The 18,716-nt window shown below is 36.7% G+C and overlaps 1 protein-coding gene and 2 long non-coding RNA genes across 4 annotated transcripts in view; 2 read left to right on the top strand and 1 right to left on the bottom strand.

The window, feature by feature from the left end:
• The window catches only part of LOC107757076 (uncharacterized), a 26,938-nt gene extending 26,448 nt beyond the window's left edge, over positions 1 to 490 (bottom strand). Inside the window, exon 1 of the long non-coding RNA XR_001641893.1 lies at positions 479 to 490. This is a non-coding gene — a long non-coding RNA (uncharacterized LOC107757076). The remainder of the gene's footprint in view (positions 1 to 478) is intronic.
• The window catches only part of patl1 (PAT1 homolog 1, processing body mRNA decay factor), a 21,294-nt gene extending 5,068 nt beyond the window's left edge, over positions 1 to 16,226 (top strand). The window contains exons 3-17 of one of the 2 annotated variants that reach the window (XM_016574456.1): positions 4,814 to 5,214; positions 6,799 to 6,873; positions 6,966 to 7,166; positions 7,482 to 7,583; positions 7,831 to 7,917; positions 8,042 to 8,244; positions 8,321 to 8,471; positions 8,736 to 8,850; positions 9,051 to 9,148; positions 9,383 to 9,442; positions 9,793 to 9,938; positions 12,470 to 12,629; positions 12,757 to 12,882; positions 13,002 to 13,093; positions 16,040 to 16,226. In XM_016574456.1, coding sequence (XP_016429942.1) covers positions 4,814 to 5,214; positions 6,799 to 6,873; positions 6,966 to 7,166; positions 7,482 to 7,583; positions 7,831 to 7,917; positions 8,042 to 8,244; positions 8,321 to 8,471; positions 8,736 to 8,850; positions 9,051 to 9,148; positions 9,383 to 9,442; positions 9,793 to 9,938; positions 12,470 to 12,629; positions 12,757 to 12,882; positions 13,002 to 13,093; positions 16,040 to 16,193 — 2,171 coding nt within the window. In that variant the 3' untranslated portion in view covers positions 16,194 to 16,226. Of the gene's footprint in view, positions 1 to 4,813; positions 5,215 to 6,798; positions 6,874 to 6,965; positions 7,167 to 7,481; positions 7,584 to 7,830; positions 7,918 to 8,041; positions 8,245 to 8,320; positions 8,472 to 8,735; positions 8,851 to 9,050; positions 9,149 to 9,382; positions 9,443 to 9,792; positions 9,939 to 12,469; positions 12,630 to 12,756; positions 12,883 to 13,001; positions 13,094 to 16,039 lie in introns of those variants that run through there. The other variant, XM_016574457.1, reaches the window with a different exon arrangement.
• Positions 16,227 to 16,404: 178 nt separating this feature from the next.
• Positions 16,405 to 17,900, top strand: LOC107757075 (uncharacterized). The gene is made up of 2 exons (XR_001641892.1): positions 16,405 to 16,529; positions 17,364 to 17,900. It is a non-coding gene; the product is annotated as an uncharacterized LOC107757075 (long non-coding RNA).
• The last annotated feature ends 816 nt before the right edge of the window (positions 17,901 to 18,716 follow it).

The following is an 18,716-nucleotide window of genomic DNA, read 5'->3' as shown; positions in this document are numbered from 1 at the left end:
TGCAATATACACATACATATAGTCAGTACACACAGTATTAGTATTAGACATACTTACATTTAGCACTACACATTATACACAGTATGTACATACAGTTAGCAATACACATTATACACAGTATGTACACATTCTACATTATGTAGACATATATACACATAAAATATGCGAAGGTGCAACAGATTATACATGAACTGGATACGCAAAATGTCATGGATGTGCATTGGATGGTATCCAGTGGTAGCAGATAGATTATTGTATTAAATGCAGTGTGTATGTATAGTCCAGTATTGAACTTTGCTTGACTCAGTATTGAAGTTATGCTTAATTCTACAATGTTTAATCTCCTAAATATTCATGTCAATTTCTATTAAATGATTTTTCAAAATGGCAAAATGGGAAAAGTGACGTAAATACATCAAAAAGTGTAAATATAAAAAAAAAAAAAATTTGAATTAAAAAAAGAAAAATTAAGTAGGACCTGTTGGCTGACACTTTTCTCATGATCAATGTTTAAAACATCATTTATATATATCTATATATATATTTATTAGGGATGGGTCACGATTTTCGAATATTCGATTAGTTGATTTAATTATAGAATATTGAATAGGTTGTGCGATTATTGTCTTAAAAAATGTCCCCATGTTTTCATGTGGCGCTGCCAATAACGCACCTAAAAGCTGTCAAAGACAACAGAAGAACAAATTGTCTCATCCGCACACTGTAGACTTGCGTGGCATAAAAAAAAGACTTGTGCAGCATATAACGGTTACAGTAACTTGGAACGATGTCAAATAAGAGTTTTGTGCGGACCACAAACACTCCCGACTGGGTTAGAGGTGTGGCTGAATCCGTGTTCAGCAAGGCACGGAAATCAAATAACGCGTTCTACAGAGCCACTAAAGGGACATGGTTAGCCGCTTGCTAGCAGTAGCCTGTTACATTACAGTACATAACATTTCACTTACCACCAGGGTTTGAAATTAACTTTTTCACTCACCAGCCAATTTGGCTACTAAATTTTTAAGTTACCGGCCATTCATAATTTCTACTAGCCAAAAAAAGGGCCGGAGGTAAGCCAACAGCTTGAGGCTGTCCACACTGGATGCGACAAAGTGACCATTGCAAATCATTTGTACTTTGTCAAACAGTAGGCCTACGTCATAAATAGAACGAGGCATCAGTTTACTGTCGGGGATTTGTCGTGCTGTGCCACATCCAGTGTAGGCCGCATCACCGATTATAATGGGTTCTATAGTATTTTGTCGCATCTGGTGTAGACACGAGAGACACTGGTTTTTATCTTTAATCAGGCTCTTACTGAATTAACATTTTACTTAAATTAAAATTAATTAGAATGAAACATTTAAATATCAATAAGCTATTAAAGTTTGTTTACATTGCAGTTTGTTTACATGCATTTTACCTTGTGGTGGCTGTTTTCAGGCAGAACCTTTAGTGTTGTCATATCACACAACTGTATAACACAATTCTGTGTCATTTCTGAATGGATCGAGCGATTTGTGCTGTTTATCTCTTATAAATCGTGACAGAAGCGCAGTGGTGTGCGGGAGACTGATCCCGCTCTGCTCTAACGCGTGGCTGGCAGATGCACCGGGTAGTGCCGCTTCACACTTTTGGAGTACTTGCTTTTTGCAGTTTCCGTGGGCTGTAATTTAAAAACAGCGCCTAATATGAGGTCTTCCTCGCTTCGGCGATCGACCCACCGGGAATGTCCCGGTGCTCCCGATGGCCAGTAGCTACATCACTGGGTATGTTCAAGTAAGCTAGATGCCCAGATGCTGCGCAATTAGGCTTATTTAATATATCATGATGAGTCTCGAGTTCAGTATTTACACTAAATCTGCGCAGATTTGGCTTACATGAACTTCCTCAAGAAATTAATTGGTAAACACAATTTACGAAAGGTAACCCGCTAAATTGGCTAGTGATTTGACCCCTGAGCACCACTGACAAACATCTAATCTTGTAAAATGTGTGGTAAGTACTGCCGAGTGCTGCTCCGTACGTGTGATCGCGAATCTCGAAAGTGAAAGTAAAAAACAAGCGTGCGTTCATAAGCGATTTCAATGCCCCGCATTAATAACGGCTCCCTGATGCCTGCAGTTTATATACAGTATAATTACTAGAAATGCACCAATACCACTTTTGCATATGATCGTAGTTTTGCACAGCTTGTCAGTGAACAAAGGCACGCACGTGATGGAGATTTACCGCTGATTACAGAACGGGCTTTACTGACAAGATGCACATTAATTATCACATGCGATTTATCGTGCAGCCCTATCCTTAATCTATAATAACTCCATTTTGTTGTTCTGTTGTCGGTGTTTCTTTGTCTGAATATGGCACTTATCACATGCTGTGTGGTATCGAGGCATTTTAACGAGTATGAGTACAGGAGCTCAGTATCGGTATCGGTGCATCCCTAATAATTACCCAACGATATAATTGCGACAGACAGAAGATATTGAAGTATATTTTTCCTCCCATCTCGTATCTATTCCCTTTAGGGATTAAATATTTTTTGAAATGGAAATGTCCTGGCCTTATGAGCAGTTGATTTATGCTAATCGACGGACTGTTATGTTAATAAGTGCCGTCATTCGGTTATGTTTATTATATTAATATGTTTCAGCACGTTACAATCATTATATGGCTTGACAGACATTTAAGGTAGTCTAACTTCTGAATTAAACAGTTTATCATACAGATTGAAAGCGTGAATCCCGTCTCTCTCCCTTTCTGTCTGTTTATGGGTGTTTGTGCATTGCGGGGGAGGGGTGCAATTTTCGAATAATAATCGAATTATACTCAGCGATTTTCTAATATTATTTTTGCTTTGAATGCCCAAACAACTATTGGCCGATTCCGATACCGATATTGGTCAATTGCATAAAGCAGGGCTTAAAAACCGGGGGAAAAAAAACAATAATATTTTGATTGGCTCACTCTGAGCAAAATTGGTATTTGAACGTTTATGTTCCTAGTCTATTACCGTTTCGAAACCGGGTTGAGTAGAAAAAATACCGGTTAATAACGTTATTTTTAAAACTTTTTCTATGCCTATAATAATAACAATAATAAAGTACAGCGTTTTCTTTAATCAAAAAGAAAAAAAAACACTAGGGTCTTGATCTGGTAGCCTGTCTTGCGCTTAGTCATAGCCAATACAGCATCGTCTTTTCTAGATTTTGACCAAATGTATTAAACAAAAGAAAAAAACTGTCAACGCTTAAAATACATTAAAGTACATTTTCAAGATATTTAAAAATGTTTGCAGCATGGATAAAAAACACTACTCCTTTAAGCGTTTTGAGAGGAAAAAACAGCCTAAATTAGTAGGCTGTACGTTGCATTTTATTACATTCAGAAATAATGTAGGCTAAAATACCGTAAATAAAGCAAAATATTTACAAACATTACAAACACAATTAGGCTATTTTAGTTCCCTTCTCTCCACAACAAATCCTCTAAAGTTGTAATCCAAAACTAATTAATTTAAAAGCAAAATCTCTCTCATTCTGCACGAATCCAAATCTTTCCATATTCACGACATATCTGGATGCTAAAATATTATTTAGCCTATTCCTGTGTAAACTATAGGCTTTGTTCTTCACTCGTATTTTCAACGTAAAACATCATCCTTCACATAAAAGCACAGTGAGGCGGTGGTCACGCTGAACGGCACAGACTGTACTGACTATTTCAATTGAGCAGTGTAACTTTTTACGTTTCTTTAACTGTATTTTATTTTGATAATAAACAGGCTGCGATGTCAAGTTAGCAAAAATATGTGCGTGTGAGTCGCCGAGGCGATTCAAAGCATTAAAGCTTTTGCAAAACAAAGAAAACTGCTTTCCTCTGCTTTCTTGGTTTCCTTTCCGTGAACTTAAGAGCACGTTACAATGATCCAAACTCAGCACATTTTTTTTCTTTCGTTTTGTTAATCTGTTAATGATTTAAGTGACATATATTTTGTGTATAGGCCTATATTCCTTTTTATGTAGCCTATATAGCCTAAGTTTTTCTCCATTCACAGAAGCGCTGCAGGTGTGTGATGTAGAGACCTGCGCGGGACGGATTTTTCAGTCCCGCGGGTCCCGCGGTACTCCCGCGGGAGTGCAGGTCTCTAGTGTGATGTGAACTTGTGTGAATCCGTGTTCTACACTATCCTGCCATTTTTGCTGGTTTCAAACACCACAGAAAGCTGCATATTACCTGCCATCAATTTTCACTTAAATGTAGGCCTAATGCTTGGCGGTGTCGTGACATATCCTCGGGTAAACTAACGCCAGGGCATTGCCATTGCGACTTACCTCTGATGAATTTGCAGCTGAGCGCGGGCATTTCACTCATTGGATGTGTCAGCGTCACATTTGCATAGGCCGTACTATGCTGTCTGACACTATATTTTGTACAGATTTTATTTTGTTTTGGCAAGTATTTAATTATTTTGCCCAGAGAAAAATGTTGGATCATGCAACTCATTGTCTCCATGCAGTTAATTAATAAACCATCGGTATTGGCCCTTTTCATGCTATTTCCGATATGCCGATGGCTTTAAAATAATCAAAAATCGTCCAATAAATATCGGCGGCTGATACATCGGTGCATCCCTAGTCATAGTAAATGAGCCATAAAAATAAAAGGTGCATATATTTTGTCCGAAGGTAATGTTAAATTAAAAAAAAAAATTCTGACTATTATTTCATGTCTCAGACATGGTACTGCATCTAAGTTACATTGGCGTATCAGATTGTAACATCAGCTCATATGTTTTCCTCTCTAGATGATGATTGGCAGGAGGAGCATGCCCGCCTCGCAGAGCTTGATGAGCAGGTACGAGACGGAGTGCATGGAACGGGCGACGCCTCCTCCGTTGACCTCCCTCTCGCTGGCGGCAATGCCCACTCTTCGACCCTCCCTCAACCCTCCTCTTCTTCCCGACTTTACCCTGACATAGATGAACGGGGTGGCGGTGACCTGGCGGAGTCGCTGACTCGGCTCATCTTGGGCTCGGATCCTGCTATTGCTGGAGTGGGCACCGCCAGGTCGGACCGATCTCACCTTCCTCTAATGCTGTCCTGCCAGGCTCCTCAGCCCTCGGCATTAGCTGAACAGTCTTCTCTGCTGCTGAGCTACCAACAACAGCAGCAGCTCATGCGCAGAGGGCCAGCTCCTCTTCCACAGGTTTGTGTGATTGCCTCTCCATCATATTGAGCTATTATTGATATGATTAGTTTGTAAATCTGTTTGTGAACATGCAAATGCCATCATCAGGGTGTGGACTGCAGCAGGTACAAGCACTCGTCGGAAATGTAACGCCCCTTACCATAATCGCCAGCTTATGATCTTTCAAAATAAATGTAAAGACAGTAAATAATGACATTAGATTTACCATCAGTTCAAGCCAGAAAGGGGAACAGAGTCGCGTGACAGACACAGTGATGAAGCTGGTATGTGTTTGCAGTACACAAGCCACGGTTAAGACAGCTGACTCTACTGTGATGTAACCCTGTCTCTCTCTCTCTCTCTCTCTGTCACATAACTTTTATAAAGAATATCTCTTTGGTTTTGAGACTTTAGTCTTTGCAACTTCAGGGATCTTATCTATGCACAATCAGCTTGTAACACTCCAAAGAGAAAGGAAAACTTGAAATCGCATCATATGACCCCTTTAACAAACAGGTATTTTAAGGGTGTGGCAATATGTTACATGTTTGCCACATGTAAAATAGGGCTGCACAATTAATTAAAATAAAGCAAAAATAGTCTAACTATTGAATTGCAAAGACTGTGATTTAATTAAATACATTCGCTATATATTTCAAAGTGAAGTAAAAGTTTTAGAATTTTTATCACGTTAATGTAAAAAATCTTGTGTGATATAACTTGTTTGTTTGTTTGCTGGTTTTATTGTATTTGTTACACTTGTATTTTTTTTTTATTGTTTTTGCCATGAAAATAGCCTTTGATGCTGACATGGCATGAAATATATACTATACTTCAAAGTGAAGTATGTGTGTACAGTACTGTGTTTTACACGAGTAGCTCATGATGCAGTGTTTTCAACATCTCTGCTGAAATAATACAATTTCAAAAGTTTTCTTAGATACTTTTTTTACATTAAAATTACAATAGCAATATTTGTTGTTTTAATATTTTTATTTAGTAATAATAATTTTAATTGTTAAAGAAATTAATGTTTTTTCTTTTAGTTTTAATGACAATTTTTATCAGAAAAACTCCCAATTATTTTTAATAAAAATGAAAGAAATGTCTTATAATTTAAATAAATTATATAAAAGCATAGTACATTTACTATGTGTGCATAGAATCATAACACAGATATACAACAGAGCCTGAAGCCAGGATTTATTAAACAAATGTGCATATTGCCATATATTTAATTACAGAAAATTACAGAGAACCCTATGTTGGAACTAGATGCATGTTTTATATTCTTTGGATTCAGTTTTAAGGAACCTACCCTCTCAAGTTTGACCTCTTTATTATAAAGGGCAATGAGAATTTGGGAATTGCAGGTTCGAATTGCATTTTCTTACCTTGTTTTTATGTTTAGTCTGCCCTATATGAAAGCATCTAGTGTGCACTAAAGTGGATAAAATAGTGTTTAAACATATGCAGCATGCTTGGCTTTATTTTATGATGCGTCAACAAAAACAATGTGGATTTGTCTCTGTAATATTTATCTTACAGCTCTAAATATTCAGAATAAACAACCAATATTTCCCTTTTTCTTTTCCCCCATAGATAAACTCTCACAGTATTTGGGAAAACAGTATGGGCTTCGGTCCTGTTAGTTCTGGACTAGTCACTCAAAAAGAGGTAAAAAATTTGTGTATATAAAAAAAGCTTTCTCAAGTTTGCTTGATTGTCTTTCTGTGCTGTTCTTCTAAACTTCTCGATTAACTGCTCAGGACAAAACGCTTATGTCCATTATCAAAGAGGTGGGGCTTCCTAATCGGCCTCCTGGACTCAGCAGAGAAGAAGGGCGAGATTTGTCCGAAAGGGTTCCACCTCCTCGCTCCTGCTCACCTGTGATTGGAAGTCCACCTGTAAGGGCTGTACCTATTGGAACACCTCCAAAACAGCCCATGAGTCAAGTCCACAATCAGCAGGTAATATGTCATCCTTTATGCATTAAAATATTTACATTTAGTCATTTAGCAGAAGCTTTTATCCAAAACGACTTACAAATGAGGACAACAGAAGCAATCAAAACCAGCAAAAGAGCAATAATATGAAAGTGCTATGACAAGTCTCGGTTTGCCAGCCATTTTTTTAATGCATGAAGTAAAAGTGTACTTAAAACGTTGTATTTTTTTCTAAATGAACCCAAGGAGTGTTGATATGTTTGCATTTAATATTTCTGGGTGATGCAATGATTTACATTGAATTAAAATGGTTCATTGACTGTTTATTTTTTTCTTCAGAATAATCACCCTTCAGCCGTTCACGTGAGAGCCACTGTGCCACTGCGCTACCCACCTCCCTTCACTGAGCGTCTGTCCCCCAACAACCTCCTCAGCATCGCTGTGAGTCCCAGATCAGTTCAGAATCAGTCAACTCCAACAGCCTGACAGTGGTGCTATAATACAGTGAAAAAAGTTTCCACACTTTGATGCCTGTTTGCTCATGCTCGAGGAGGCTCTGTTTAGGGGACATCTAATGTCTAAATGGCTTTTGGGATGAAAACAATCTGGTATATCTATTTTGAAAGTTTTTGAACAGTATTGAAATGACAAATTATGATAAACCCTTTTTTTTTTTTTGCTCTTTCAGAACTCACCGTTGTCTCATCCTCCATTCCCTGCTGGTGTTGGTTCTGTTCTGTCTCAGATACAGAGAGCCCAACTGCTCAACTCTCAGGTGAGTTAATGATACATTAGTATTAGTATACACCGTTTAATAAGAGTGGTACTAGAGCTTCCATCATGTCCTAACCATAGAAACATGACAAGCTTTTTTGTCTATCTTGTGCTACGCTCTTCAGGTTGGTCAGTTCCCACGTGGTCCAGCTCCCCCATTATTACAGGGAGGTGTCGGGGGTTTCAGGCCATTCTTTGGGCAGTCTGGTCCTAGAATGGGTCCCCATGGGCCACCTCTTGGCCACACACTCATCCGACACAACACCACTCACCTCCACCCGCAGCACCGCAGGATGCTCAACCAGAGGATGCAGAACAGAGGCTTGGGGTGGGTACCATCTGTCCTCTCTCTGAATGACGCCTCACTTTGAAATGCCTCATGTAAATGTTTCTCATACGCTCAGTGATCACGTCGGAGGGAGAGGTGTTGGAGACAGGAGAAACAGAGATCCTTACAGCAATCTGATGACACAAAGAGAGAAGGAATGGGTAGCGAGGATCCAAATGATGCAACTTCAAAGCACCGATCCGTATCTGGATGACTACTATTACCAGGTAATCACTCTTTTACCCATACTTACCCCAAGACTGACACATTTCAAATGAAAACTTTATTCTTCAAAGTTTGTTATTTTACAATTTTAGACTTTTAGACAAGGCTTGAGACATCTAGAGTTTGTCTACCATCTAGTTATTTTCTAATACTGCTGTAGCTTGGATTAAAAAACAACATTTTTCATTTGAGCAACATCATTGTAAAAATATTGTGTAGATAATGTTATTGCTGGTTAATGGTGGCCATTAATTCTTGTTTTGCAGAATTACTATGAAAAAATGGAGAAGCGTCAAGAGCGGGACAGAGACAACAGGAAGGAGCACACCACCAAACTCATCACTCCTCAGGTGGCTAAACTGGAGCACACCTATCGGCCAGGTAAAAAACAACACATGGCAAAATGGCATTAAAAAATGCCTGTCTTAGCATTCTTATGACTGCAAGCAAATCAAAAATTAAAATTTTGCAACCAAAAATTAATATTTTGTTGTTATTGATTTAATTGTGCATTTCTGTCAGGTCAGTTATTTCTATCTGTTCAAATGGTCTAATACTTTGTGATTGTGTATGTTTCATAGTGCAGTTTGCCGGCTCGTTAGGAAAACTCACTGTCTCCAGTGTGAACAATCCGAGGAAAATGATTGATGCCGTGGTGACCACTCGCAGTGATGATGAGGTCAGCACTCTATTCCCTCACCCTTTTACATAGACTATTTTTATAAAACTGCTTATGAGGCTGTTTTTGGTTGCTTTTGAGTGGACCCATGCAAAAATGCAAAAAAGAACTCAACAGATTCTTTCTGGTCCTAGTAATGCATTTTTCTTTATGAATAAAGTGTTTATTCAAAAGGTGCATGTTATTATGGTACCGTTTCTTTGTACCAATGTTCTTTATTTTGTCATTTTACAGGAAAAAAGAGAAAAGCAAGTGTGGAACAAAAGACGGCAAATCCTTTATACTGTGGAGAAGGTAAGAATGGAGAGAAGTGAAGCTTTTGTAGCCACCGTATTTTTATTCTGATTCAGGTGATTAATTAAAAAAAAAAAAATATATATATATATATATATATATATATATATCATTATAATCCTAATTTTGGCCTCAAGACTAAGGATTTTTTCTGCTAGCTCAGTCAGTTCAGTTGTTCAGATTTTTATTTTCCTTGCCCAAATTTTTTTCTGGCCACAACTAAATAAACAAATAGTTATTGTTTTCAGAAAGTTATTGTTGAGCCCTGTAATTAAATTAGCATTCCACGAAATATACTAACAAGTATAATATATATAATACAGTAATAACTTGTATATTTTGTTATGCAGATGTACAGTCTACTATTAGAAGTGCAAGACTTTGAGAAGAAGTTCTTGCAGACCCCTGAGCACCAAAGAGATGCCCTGCTAGAACAGCATAAAACCCACACGGTGCAGCTCTACAACTCCCTCCGAGAAAAAGAGTGGGACGACCGGTGAGTGCGACAGGAAGAGCCACATGAGGACAGGCACATGAACTAGCCTAGTTGAGAAATAGTTTTATGATCATGTTTTTACATTTAGGTTAAGTCATTTAACAGATGCTTTTATCCAAAGCGACTTAAAAAATAGGACAATGAAAGCAATCAAAATCAACAAAAGAGCAATAATAATGTAAGTGCTTTGACAAGTTTCCGTTAGACTAACGCAGTACGCAAGATTTTTTTAATATAATAAAAATACAAAAAGTAGATAGAATAGAAAAAGAGTAGAGAATGCTAGTGTTAGAGGGTCATTTTTATAATAAATAAAAAGTAAATAAGCAGTTAGAATAGAATTAGAATAGAGAGTGCAAGTGTTAGAGGGTCAAGTGTTTTTTTTTATAAAAAAAGAAAACAAATAGAAAAAATATAATTAGAATAGAGAGTGCTGGAGTTAGAGGGTCAAATGAAGATGGAAGAGATGTGTTTTTAGCCGATTCTTGAAGATGGCTAATGACTCAGCTACTCGGATCGAGTTGGGCAGGTCATTGCACCAGGAGGGAACAGTTAATAAAAAAGTCTGTGAAAGTGATTTTGTGCCTCTTTGGGATGGCACAATAATGCGCCGTTCAATTGTAGAACGCAAGCTTCTAGAGGGCACATAACTCTGAAGTAGTGAATTTAGGTAAAGGGGTGCAGAGTCAGTGGTGGTTTTGTAGGCAAACATTAATGCCTTGAATTTTACGTGAGCAGCTATTGGTAACCAGTGCAAGTTCATGAACAGAGGTGTGACATGCGTTCTTTTCGGCTCATTAAAGATTAATCTTGCATTCTGTATTAATTGTAGAGGTTAGAATGAACTGGCTGGAAGACCTGTCAATAGTCCAGCCTGGACAAAACAAGAACTTAAACAAGGAGTGGTGTAGCATGTGTAGTTGTGTAGTCTTTTCTTATGTTGTATAAAGCAAATCTGCAGGACCGGGCAGTTTTAGCAATGTGGTCTGAGAAATTCAGCTGATTTGGAAGGAGTTATGGTTGATGCACCTAGCTGGATGGTGAAATTGTGATGAAGTGATGGGTTTGTTGAAACCACAAGCAGTTCTGTCTTGGCAAGGTTGAGCTGAAAGTAATGGTCCTTCATTCAGCAAGAAATGCCTGTTAGACAAGCTGAGATGCGAGCAGCTATCGTCGGATCATCAGGATGGAATGAGAGGTAGAGTTGAGCGTCATCAGCATAGCAGTGATATGAAAAGCCATGTTTCTGAATGACAGAACCTAGTGATGCCATGTAGACAGAAGTAGGGCTGCAACTGACAACTATTTTGATAATCGATTAGTTGACTTATAATTTTTTCGATTAATCTGATTTTTTATTTTTTTTAAGTCCTTTTTTCTTTTTTTTCCTATTTTTATAAAACACACTTGCACCGTCCTATTGTCATTATTATCACAAACTGAAAGAACTAAATAGTATTTCACATAATAACAAAAATGGCCTCCTATGCCTTTCATAACAGCTTGCATTCTTGCTGGCATTATGTACTTTTTGACTAATTGGGTATCTTAAAAAAAAAAACACTATAAAGCACTTGACTATTTTTTTCTGCCTTTCTTTCATAGATAACATCAATAATTATATTATAGCATTAGAAACACTACTGTTACTAAAGAGCTTACTCGTATTGGAGGACTAACCAATACAGGAAGCTAAAAATGATTTTGTTAATCACTAATACTATTAGTTTAGAGCAGCAGTGGCACAAACCTTACATAATTTCTTAGAAACCTTACAAACATTTGCTTGAATAAATTTAAGCACTGTATAGTGAATATAGCTTAAATCTCTAAATTTAAAATTAAAATAATAATAAAGATATTAAAAATGAATAAAAACACAAACTCCGTGTTAACCAGCAGGTAAGAGTAATGTTCTGCAGGAACACACGTTTACTTTGATCACAGTCACGTCTTACTGTCATTTCTTTATGTGCTGTAATTTGATGCCACCGGCTGAAGTTGGACGTGCACTGTGGGCAGACCCGACTAATCGAAAATGAGAATCGTTGTGATTATTTTCATTATCAATAATAATCGATTTTAATCGATTAGTTGTTGCAGCCCTAAAGAGAAGTGACCCAAGTACTGAGCTAGTGCTGGGCGGTATACCGGTTCATACCGAATACCGGTGTTTACTTTTGTTATGATATGAATTTTTAAAATACCGCAATACCGGTATATGTCACTTAAACGTTACCAATGTCAATGAAAAATACCGTGATATAAATTTTTGGTCATACCGCCCAGCACTATACTGAGTCCTGAGGCACCCCAGTAGCTAGATGTTGCGTCTTGGACACCTCACCCCTCCAAGATACCTTAAAGGACCTATCTGATTAAACCTATCTTGTTTATTTTTTTAAATAAACAAGCATGTTATAACAGCATAGTTTTGTGCTGTAGTCAAGAACTGTGTGAAATCACTAATATTGGTATCAACTACTAGAAGGTTTGTGACCGTAACAGACCTACTTCCCACCCTTCTGCAGAGTGAGCGATGAGCAGTGCTTGATGATCATGTCTGTGCGTAAGGGGAAACGCCTCATCTCCAGACTCCTCCCCTTCCTGCCACAGCCCCAGGCTGCTACTGTTGTCATGGGAATAGCCAGGAACCTTCCAGCTCTGGCCAAGAAAGACAAACAAGACCAGGTACAGTCACAGACGAGTGGGTCTTTGTATGCTTTCTGTGAAGAGAATGAGATGTGGCAAGTTCTATAGGTTATGATTAGCACTAGGAAAAAGGAAGTTTTTTTCATTTGCATGTTCTCTCTCATAGGTACTGTGTTGGTTGGTAGAGCCAGTGACGGCAGTAATCCAGTCCATGTCGAGTACCTCCCTCACTAATCTCCTTCAGGAGCTGCAGGGCAGTGAAGGACAGCTTCCCCTTGTGCTGCAAAATAAGGTATCACTGTCAAATTTAAAAAAAAAAATTTTTTAAATGGCAAACGTGCACAGTCTCCTCTGGCTTTTTGTCTAACTAAACCAAAGATATTTCAGTAATGTATGTGTTGTGTTTGTCAGTTTGGCGTGACGTTGCTCTATCTGATTCTAAGTGAAGGAGAGAGGATGCAGAGCTCCGATCCCAACTGTCAGCTCATGGACGATAACCGCTGGTGAGCATCTGTCTGTGTATTATTATCTATTTTCCCTACAGGCATGCTTGGTATTACACAGGTGTTCATGTGTGAAAGTGGCTAGTGTTGCAGTATTTCATCATGATTCGTAGGGCTGGGTTTTGACACAAATTTCACGATTCGATTCTCATTCACAAGCTTGCGATTGGATTTAATTCAATTCAATATCGATTATTTTGGATATATTTTAGGTACACATGCCATATTTTCTCAAGGAAAAAAATTATCTGAACTAATGCTGTAAAATATACATGAGTCAGTTGATACTACATTCAAATCATTACTATAATATTGAAGGTTAAAACTGACCGATTTTTTTAGGCTATACAACTGCTTAAATTACACTTAATGACGTTTTTATAATAAAAGTTACGGTAACACTTTCTATGAAGCCCATATTTATAGTGAGTGTTATTTGAGTGTTCCTTGCAAGGTTAATATTAATTTTGATGTGAGCTAGTTAATAATTTCAACTGGGGAAAAAATGCAATGTTTATATGTTAGGTTACATGTCAACTAACTCTCAATAGAGTATTAGTAGGCTTAGGTTAAGCTTAGGGTTGGTAGAATGTTGACGTATTTGCAAAGTTACTTATAGTCAGTTTGTCTGTTGGGTAACCATCAAAATAAAGTGTTTGCATATATTTAGCAGACATACTACTAATATTCCAATGACTGCTAGTTGATATGTAGTTGCAGAGTTGCTTATAAACAGCTGTCTAAAGGGTACCGTCAAAATAATCAAACTGATATTACAGTAAAAATAGTTCAAAGCAAATGTGTCATATTACAAGGCTGTTTGAGAAAAAAAGTATCATCATTATTACAGGGATTAAAGTTCCGTCACTAAGACGAATTTCCGTCAGTTCATAAAGACAAACATTAATCTCCACATGAATGTATGAATTTAATTGCACTCATGCCACCTCTGAGCCTCATTAAATGTCTGAAAATGTTTTGTACCTACAAGCCACTTTTGTGTTCTTCTGTGCCACCTCTGTAGTACAAATTAACTTATTCATACTAATTTCATGTGATTGGTAACTTATTTGTATTATTACATATTGTTTTAAATAGAAATTTTAAAAAGATTTTTGAAACATGAATTTGACATGAAAATTATGCCATTACAAAGGAAAATAAGAAAATACTCCTGTAAGTCACTTTAAGGAGTCAAATGTCACCATATTAGGAAGGTTATTTTTTGATCAGAATTTGACAAGCACTCCTAATTACAAGAAGAAAAAAACTGCTCTTAAACTGGGTGTGTGACAGGTATGGCTGAGGAATGGGGTTTGGTCGAAGAAAAATTCAGTCAAAAGATTTTTAAATTTTTTTTTGCTTTAACCCCTGCAATATAAAAAGTAGAATAAGGTAAATAAGTTACCAATCATATGAAATTAGTATTAATAAAGTAATTTGTACTACAGAGGTGGCACACAAAAGTGGCTTGCAGGTACATTTTCAGACGTTTAATGAGGCTCAGAGGTAGCATGAGTCCAATTAAATTCATAAATTCATGTGGAGATTAATGTTTTAAATATACAATTTTGAATACAGAAATATGATTTAAATTACTGAAATTATACCTAAACATTTAACTAAATCCGCCAGCAGGTGGCGGCAAGTCACTGATTTTATCACTGAATCATTCATTCAATTGATTCGTTCAAACGGCTGAATCATTCAGGAATGAAGCAAGTGACTGTCTTTATTAACTGACGGAAATCCGTCATAGCGACGGAACTTTAATCCCTGTTATTATTATTATTACTATACTTATAAGTGGTCTTTGATTGCTTTAAGTAAAGTAGCATAAGAAAGATGGCAAGATATGAGACTTATAATACATTATAACTATGAAAAACATAATTCATTGTAACTTAAGTGGATGCAACATGTTCACTGTGTGTTATAAATCATCGTACTCTTAAAAGCTATAACCACAAATAAGTAAATATTATAATACATTAAAACTGTTCTTATGAATATTCATAAGATATAACATATTATAAGTTTTTTTTATAATGCATTATGCATTCATTATAATGCCTTAAGAACACCCTTATAATGTATTATAAATATGGGCTTCATAGAAAGTGTTACCTTTTAGGACAAGGATGCCTTACCTATCGAAACATCCCTGTGCCTTTATACAGAAAGTTTAAGAAGCTACTTAATATTGCCTTTTAGTCAAGATATATTCTATTATATGGCAAGCTAAGGGGAACTCTAGTTAGACATTTACATTTCTCTTTCTGAGTCTACATGTTCTTCAGGTTCCAACTGATAAGTATGAGCATAATCATCATAAGTATGAGTAATGAGTTTATGGTCACCAAATATGTTTTTCTGAGGTAAATGCGATGTTACGTGACATTGTCTACAAGCCGTTATATTGACGTCTTTGCGTGGCTGAAACACTGATTGAGCGATTACATGAGACAGGATACAGATTGTAAAGTTGTACTCTTTCTTTTAACTTGCCTTCGGATGTTTAGTCATGATTATTTTGTGCCGAAACTGGTATTAATGTGGAGGAGACGATCAGATCACGTCTGTTGAACTGAGGCGCTACAGCGATCTGTCACTTCACATTAAACAGCGCCAAAACAGCATTTATCATTTGAATACTGAAATACAATGGACAGAATTTGAAATCTGAGACTTTTTCATATTAAAAGTACCAAAGCACAATGCTTATTGTGATTTATTGGATGGGAAGTTCCCTTCAATGTTCCGTCCATTAACTGAAAACAGGCTAGACTAATTGATTCTTGGGATTTAAGAATGGACATCGTTCCGTAAAAATGAGAATCGGTTAAAATCGAGATCTTTTTTTTTTTTCATTTTTTCTTTTTTACCCATCCCTAATGATCTGATTTGTCCGGTTCTTCATACCAATTTTTTTCATTCTGTTTCCAGGACTGAGTTGGTGTTCTCTGTGACACGGGAGCTTTTGAAGGTCCCGTCCTCTGCGCTTTCATCCCCGCTGTTTACTCCTCCAAACCTAGTGTCACTGTTCTCTCGATATGTGGACCGGCAGAGACTCGAGCTCTTGCAGGAGAAGCTACAGTGAGTTTGTCCTCTAAAAACTCAAGATTTAAAATGGATATAAGACAATAGAACTGATCCATATTTATAAACTATTCAGTATTTGAGATATACAGTAGTCAACATTTGAAGTGGATCAAAACCTTTCATCAAAAGGGCCTTTCGCACCGAAAACGCCAAAAAGTGGGTAGTTCCACAATTAGTTCTGGTACTATGAAAAGGTTCCCGCGGTGACACGGGAGCTTTTGAAGGTCCCGTCCTCTGCGCTTTCATCCCCGCTGTTTACTCCTCCAAACCTAGTGTCACTGTTCTCTCGATATGTGGACCGGCAGAGACTCGAGCTCTTGCAGGAGAAGCTACAGTGAGTTTGTCCTCTAAAAACTCAAGATTTAAAATGGATATAAGACAATAGAACTGATCCATATTTATAAACTATTCAGTATTTGAGATATACAGTAGTCAACATTTGAAGTGGATCAAAACCTTTCATCAAAAGGGCCTTTCGCACCGAAAACGCCAAAAAGTGGGTAGTTCCACAATTAGTTCTGGTACTATGAAAAGGTTCCCGCGGTACGAAAGGCCCTAAAGTGGTCCTAAAACCTAAAACCAAAATGCTTTCTTGTCTTAGGATAACTTTGATTAACTTTTTTTTTACTTCAAATGTTGGCTACTATATTTACCCGTGTATAATTGTGATTCCTGTTATTGTCATTTTTAATATACTGAGATCAATGGAAATCACAAATAAGTAATATAAATAATAAAATAAAAAGTACAAAAAAAGCAGCATTTTTATGTATATGATATCATTTTTATTTTTTATTTATTACATTTTTTTTTACATATTAGCATTTTAAATATACACTATATATATAACATTGTACTTATACACACAAAATGTCATGCAAAAATTGCACTTCTATTTTAGAGCAAGTAACATTTATGTGCATATCAAATATTAGTTATTCATTTGTATATTTAATATATGCATGCATGCTTGATCAAAGTAAGCATTTTTGCAACTATGTAATCACAAATATATCATGAGTATTCAATATCGACCAGTCCTGGAATGTTTGGACGTAATGTTTGGTTTTTGTGTTTAGTGTAAAGTAGATGTGATCAAATAAAGGAAAGAATTATTAGGTTATTTAGGCCTTTTATTGAGATTGACTTGTCTTAATTTTCTTTTCAGGATCACAGCCCTGTCCAGGTAGAAGTGACTTCAAATGTGGCAGTTGTTGAGAGGCTGACTGTTAATGTATTTGTGAATGAGCAGTTTTATGTGTGATATGTATTGGAGGGTGAGGCCAGGTTACTTTTCCTTTCTCGTTATAAGAGTCACAATAGATAAGAATAATGTTTAAATGGTTATAAACTGTTGTCCATAGGTTTGTCAATAAAGGCGATCAGGTATATGTATTTTAGCTTCCATTAGGGTCAGCTCTGAGCAGAAGAGCCAGGTAAGGGACCGCAGCGTGTTTCCCTGTGAAATGGCTCGATCATGACAACATCCGACCTTATTTATAGACGCATAGATTTGGGGAGAATTTTGCTGTACATTAATATCTTAATTTTCTTATACACTGCAGCTTGTATGTTTGCAAAAGAGTGGCTGTGCAAGTGTGTCTGTGAGTTTAAATGAAGGTTTAAACAAAGGTATTCTTCATTTTTAAATATCTTGACATGATGCCTGTGATACACATGAAATTAAAACTTTCTATTATACAAAGATTGGTGTATTAGTGTTTTGATCTTAGCTGGGTTTCTTACACATCTGGAAAACCTGGACTTTTCTAATATAAGTGAACTTCCTCCCAAATTCTCATTACTATATTGCATTATATGTATTTTACATACTAATTTTCCTTAATTAACATTGTTCTCAAATTTTTTTTTATTTTTTTTTTCCAGTAAAAATCTTTTTTTGTTTTAAACACCTATACAACAAATTTTTCCATGATGTGTAAGGGTGGCAACACTTACCCTAGAAAACTTATCCTCATCCAACTTTATCTCCAAGAAGTAACAAATATTAAAAATGTACACAATCACATTCTTAATATTTCTATTTTCACTTATAGTGATACTTTCTTTGTACTTGCTTTTTATTTTTTGGCCTGGAGGTCTTAATTTCTTTGTGCAGAGCAGACTTTGTAACTTTGAGAGAACCACCGTATCATCTCATACACCCTGATAAGCGGCTGATTCCCTTCAAGGTCATAACTGTTGTAAACAGAGGAAATTTCTGTCTCTTTTGCTAAGACCCAACTAAAATTATTCAATATTGCTGCTCATTTCTTATCGGTCTCCTCTTGCTCTTGACAACTTTATCTGCTTGGTTTGAAGAAACAGTTTGGCCTATCACAATAAATAGGCTGTAAAAAAATACTATCTGCAGGTATTATTGTGGGGAAAAAATGCCATTTACCTTTTCTCTTCATAGTGTGCTGAAGCAAACTGATTTGTAATGAGAACTCATGAGGATCCTTCAGGTCTTATCAGCTGACTTTCCTGATGCACACATTCTTACAGAGCATTCACTTGC

This window comes from Sinocyclocheilus rhinocerous, unplaced genomic scaffold, assembly GCF_001515625.1.
Source record: "Sinocyclocheilus rhinocerous isolate Xijiao unplaced genomic scaffold, SAMN03320098_v1.1 scaffold563, whole genome shotgun sequence".
NCBI classification, from domain to species: domain Eukaryota; kingdom Metazoa; phylum Chordata; class Actinopteri; order Cypriniformes; family Cyprinidae; genus Sinocyclocheilus; species Sinocyclocheilus rhinocerous.
The sequence above is the reverse complement of the archived record's forward strand: the minus strand, read 5'-3'. Positions and strand labels throughout refer to the sequence as shown.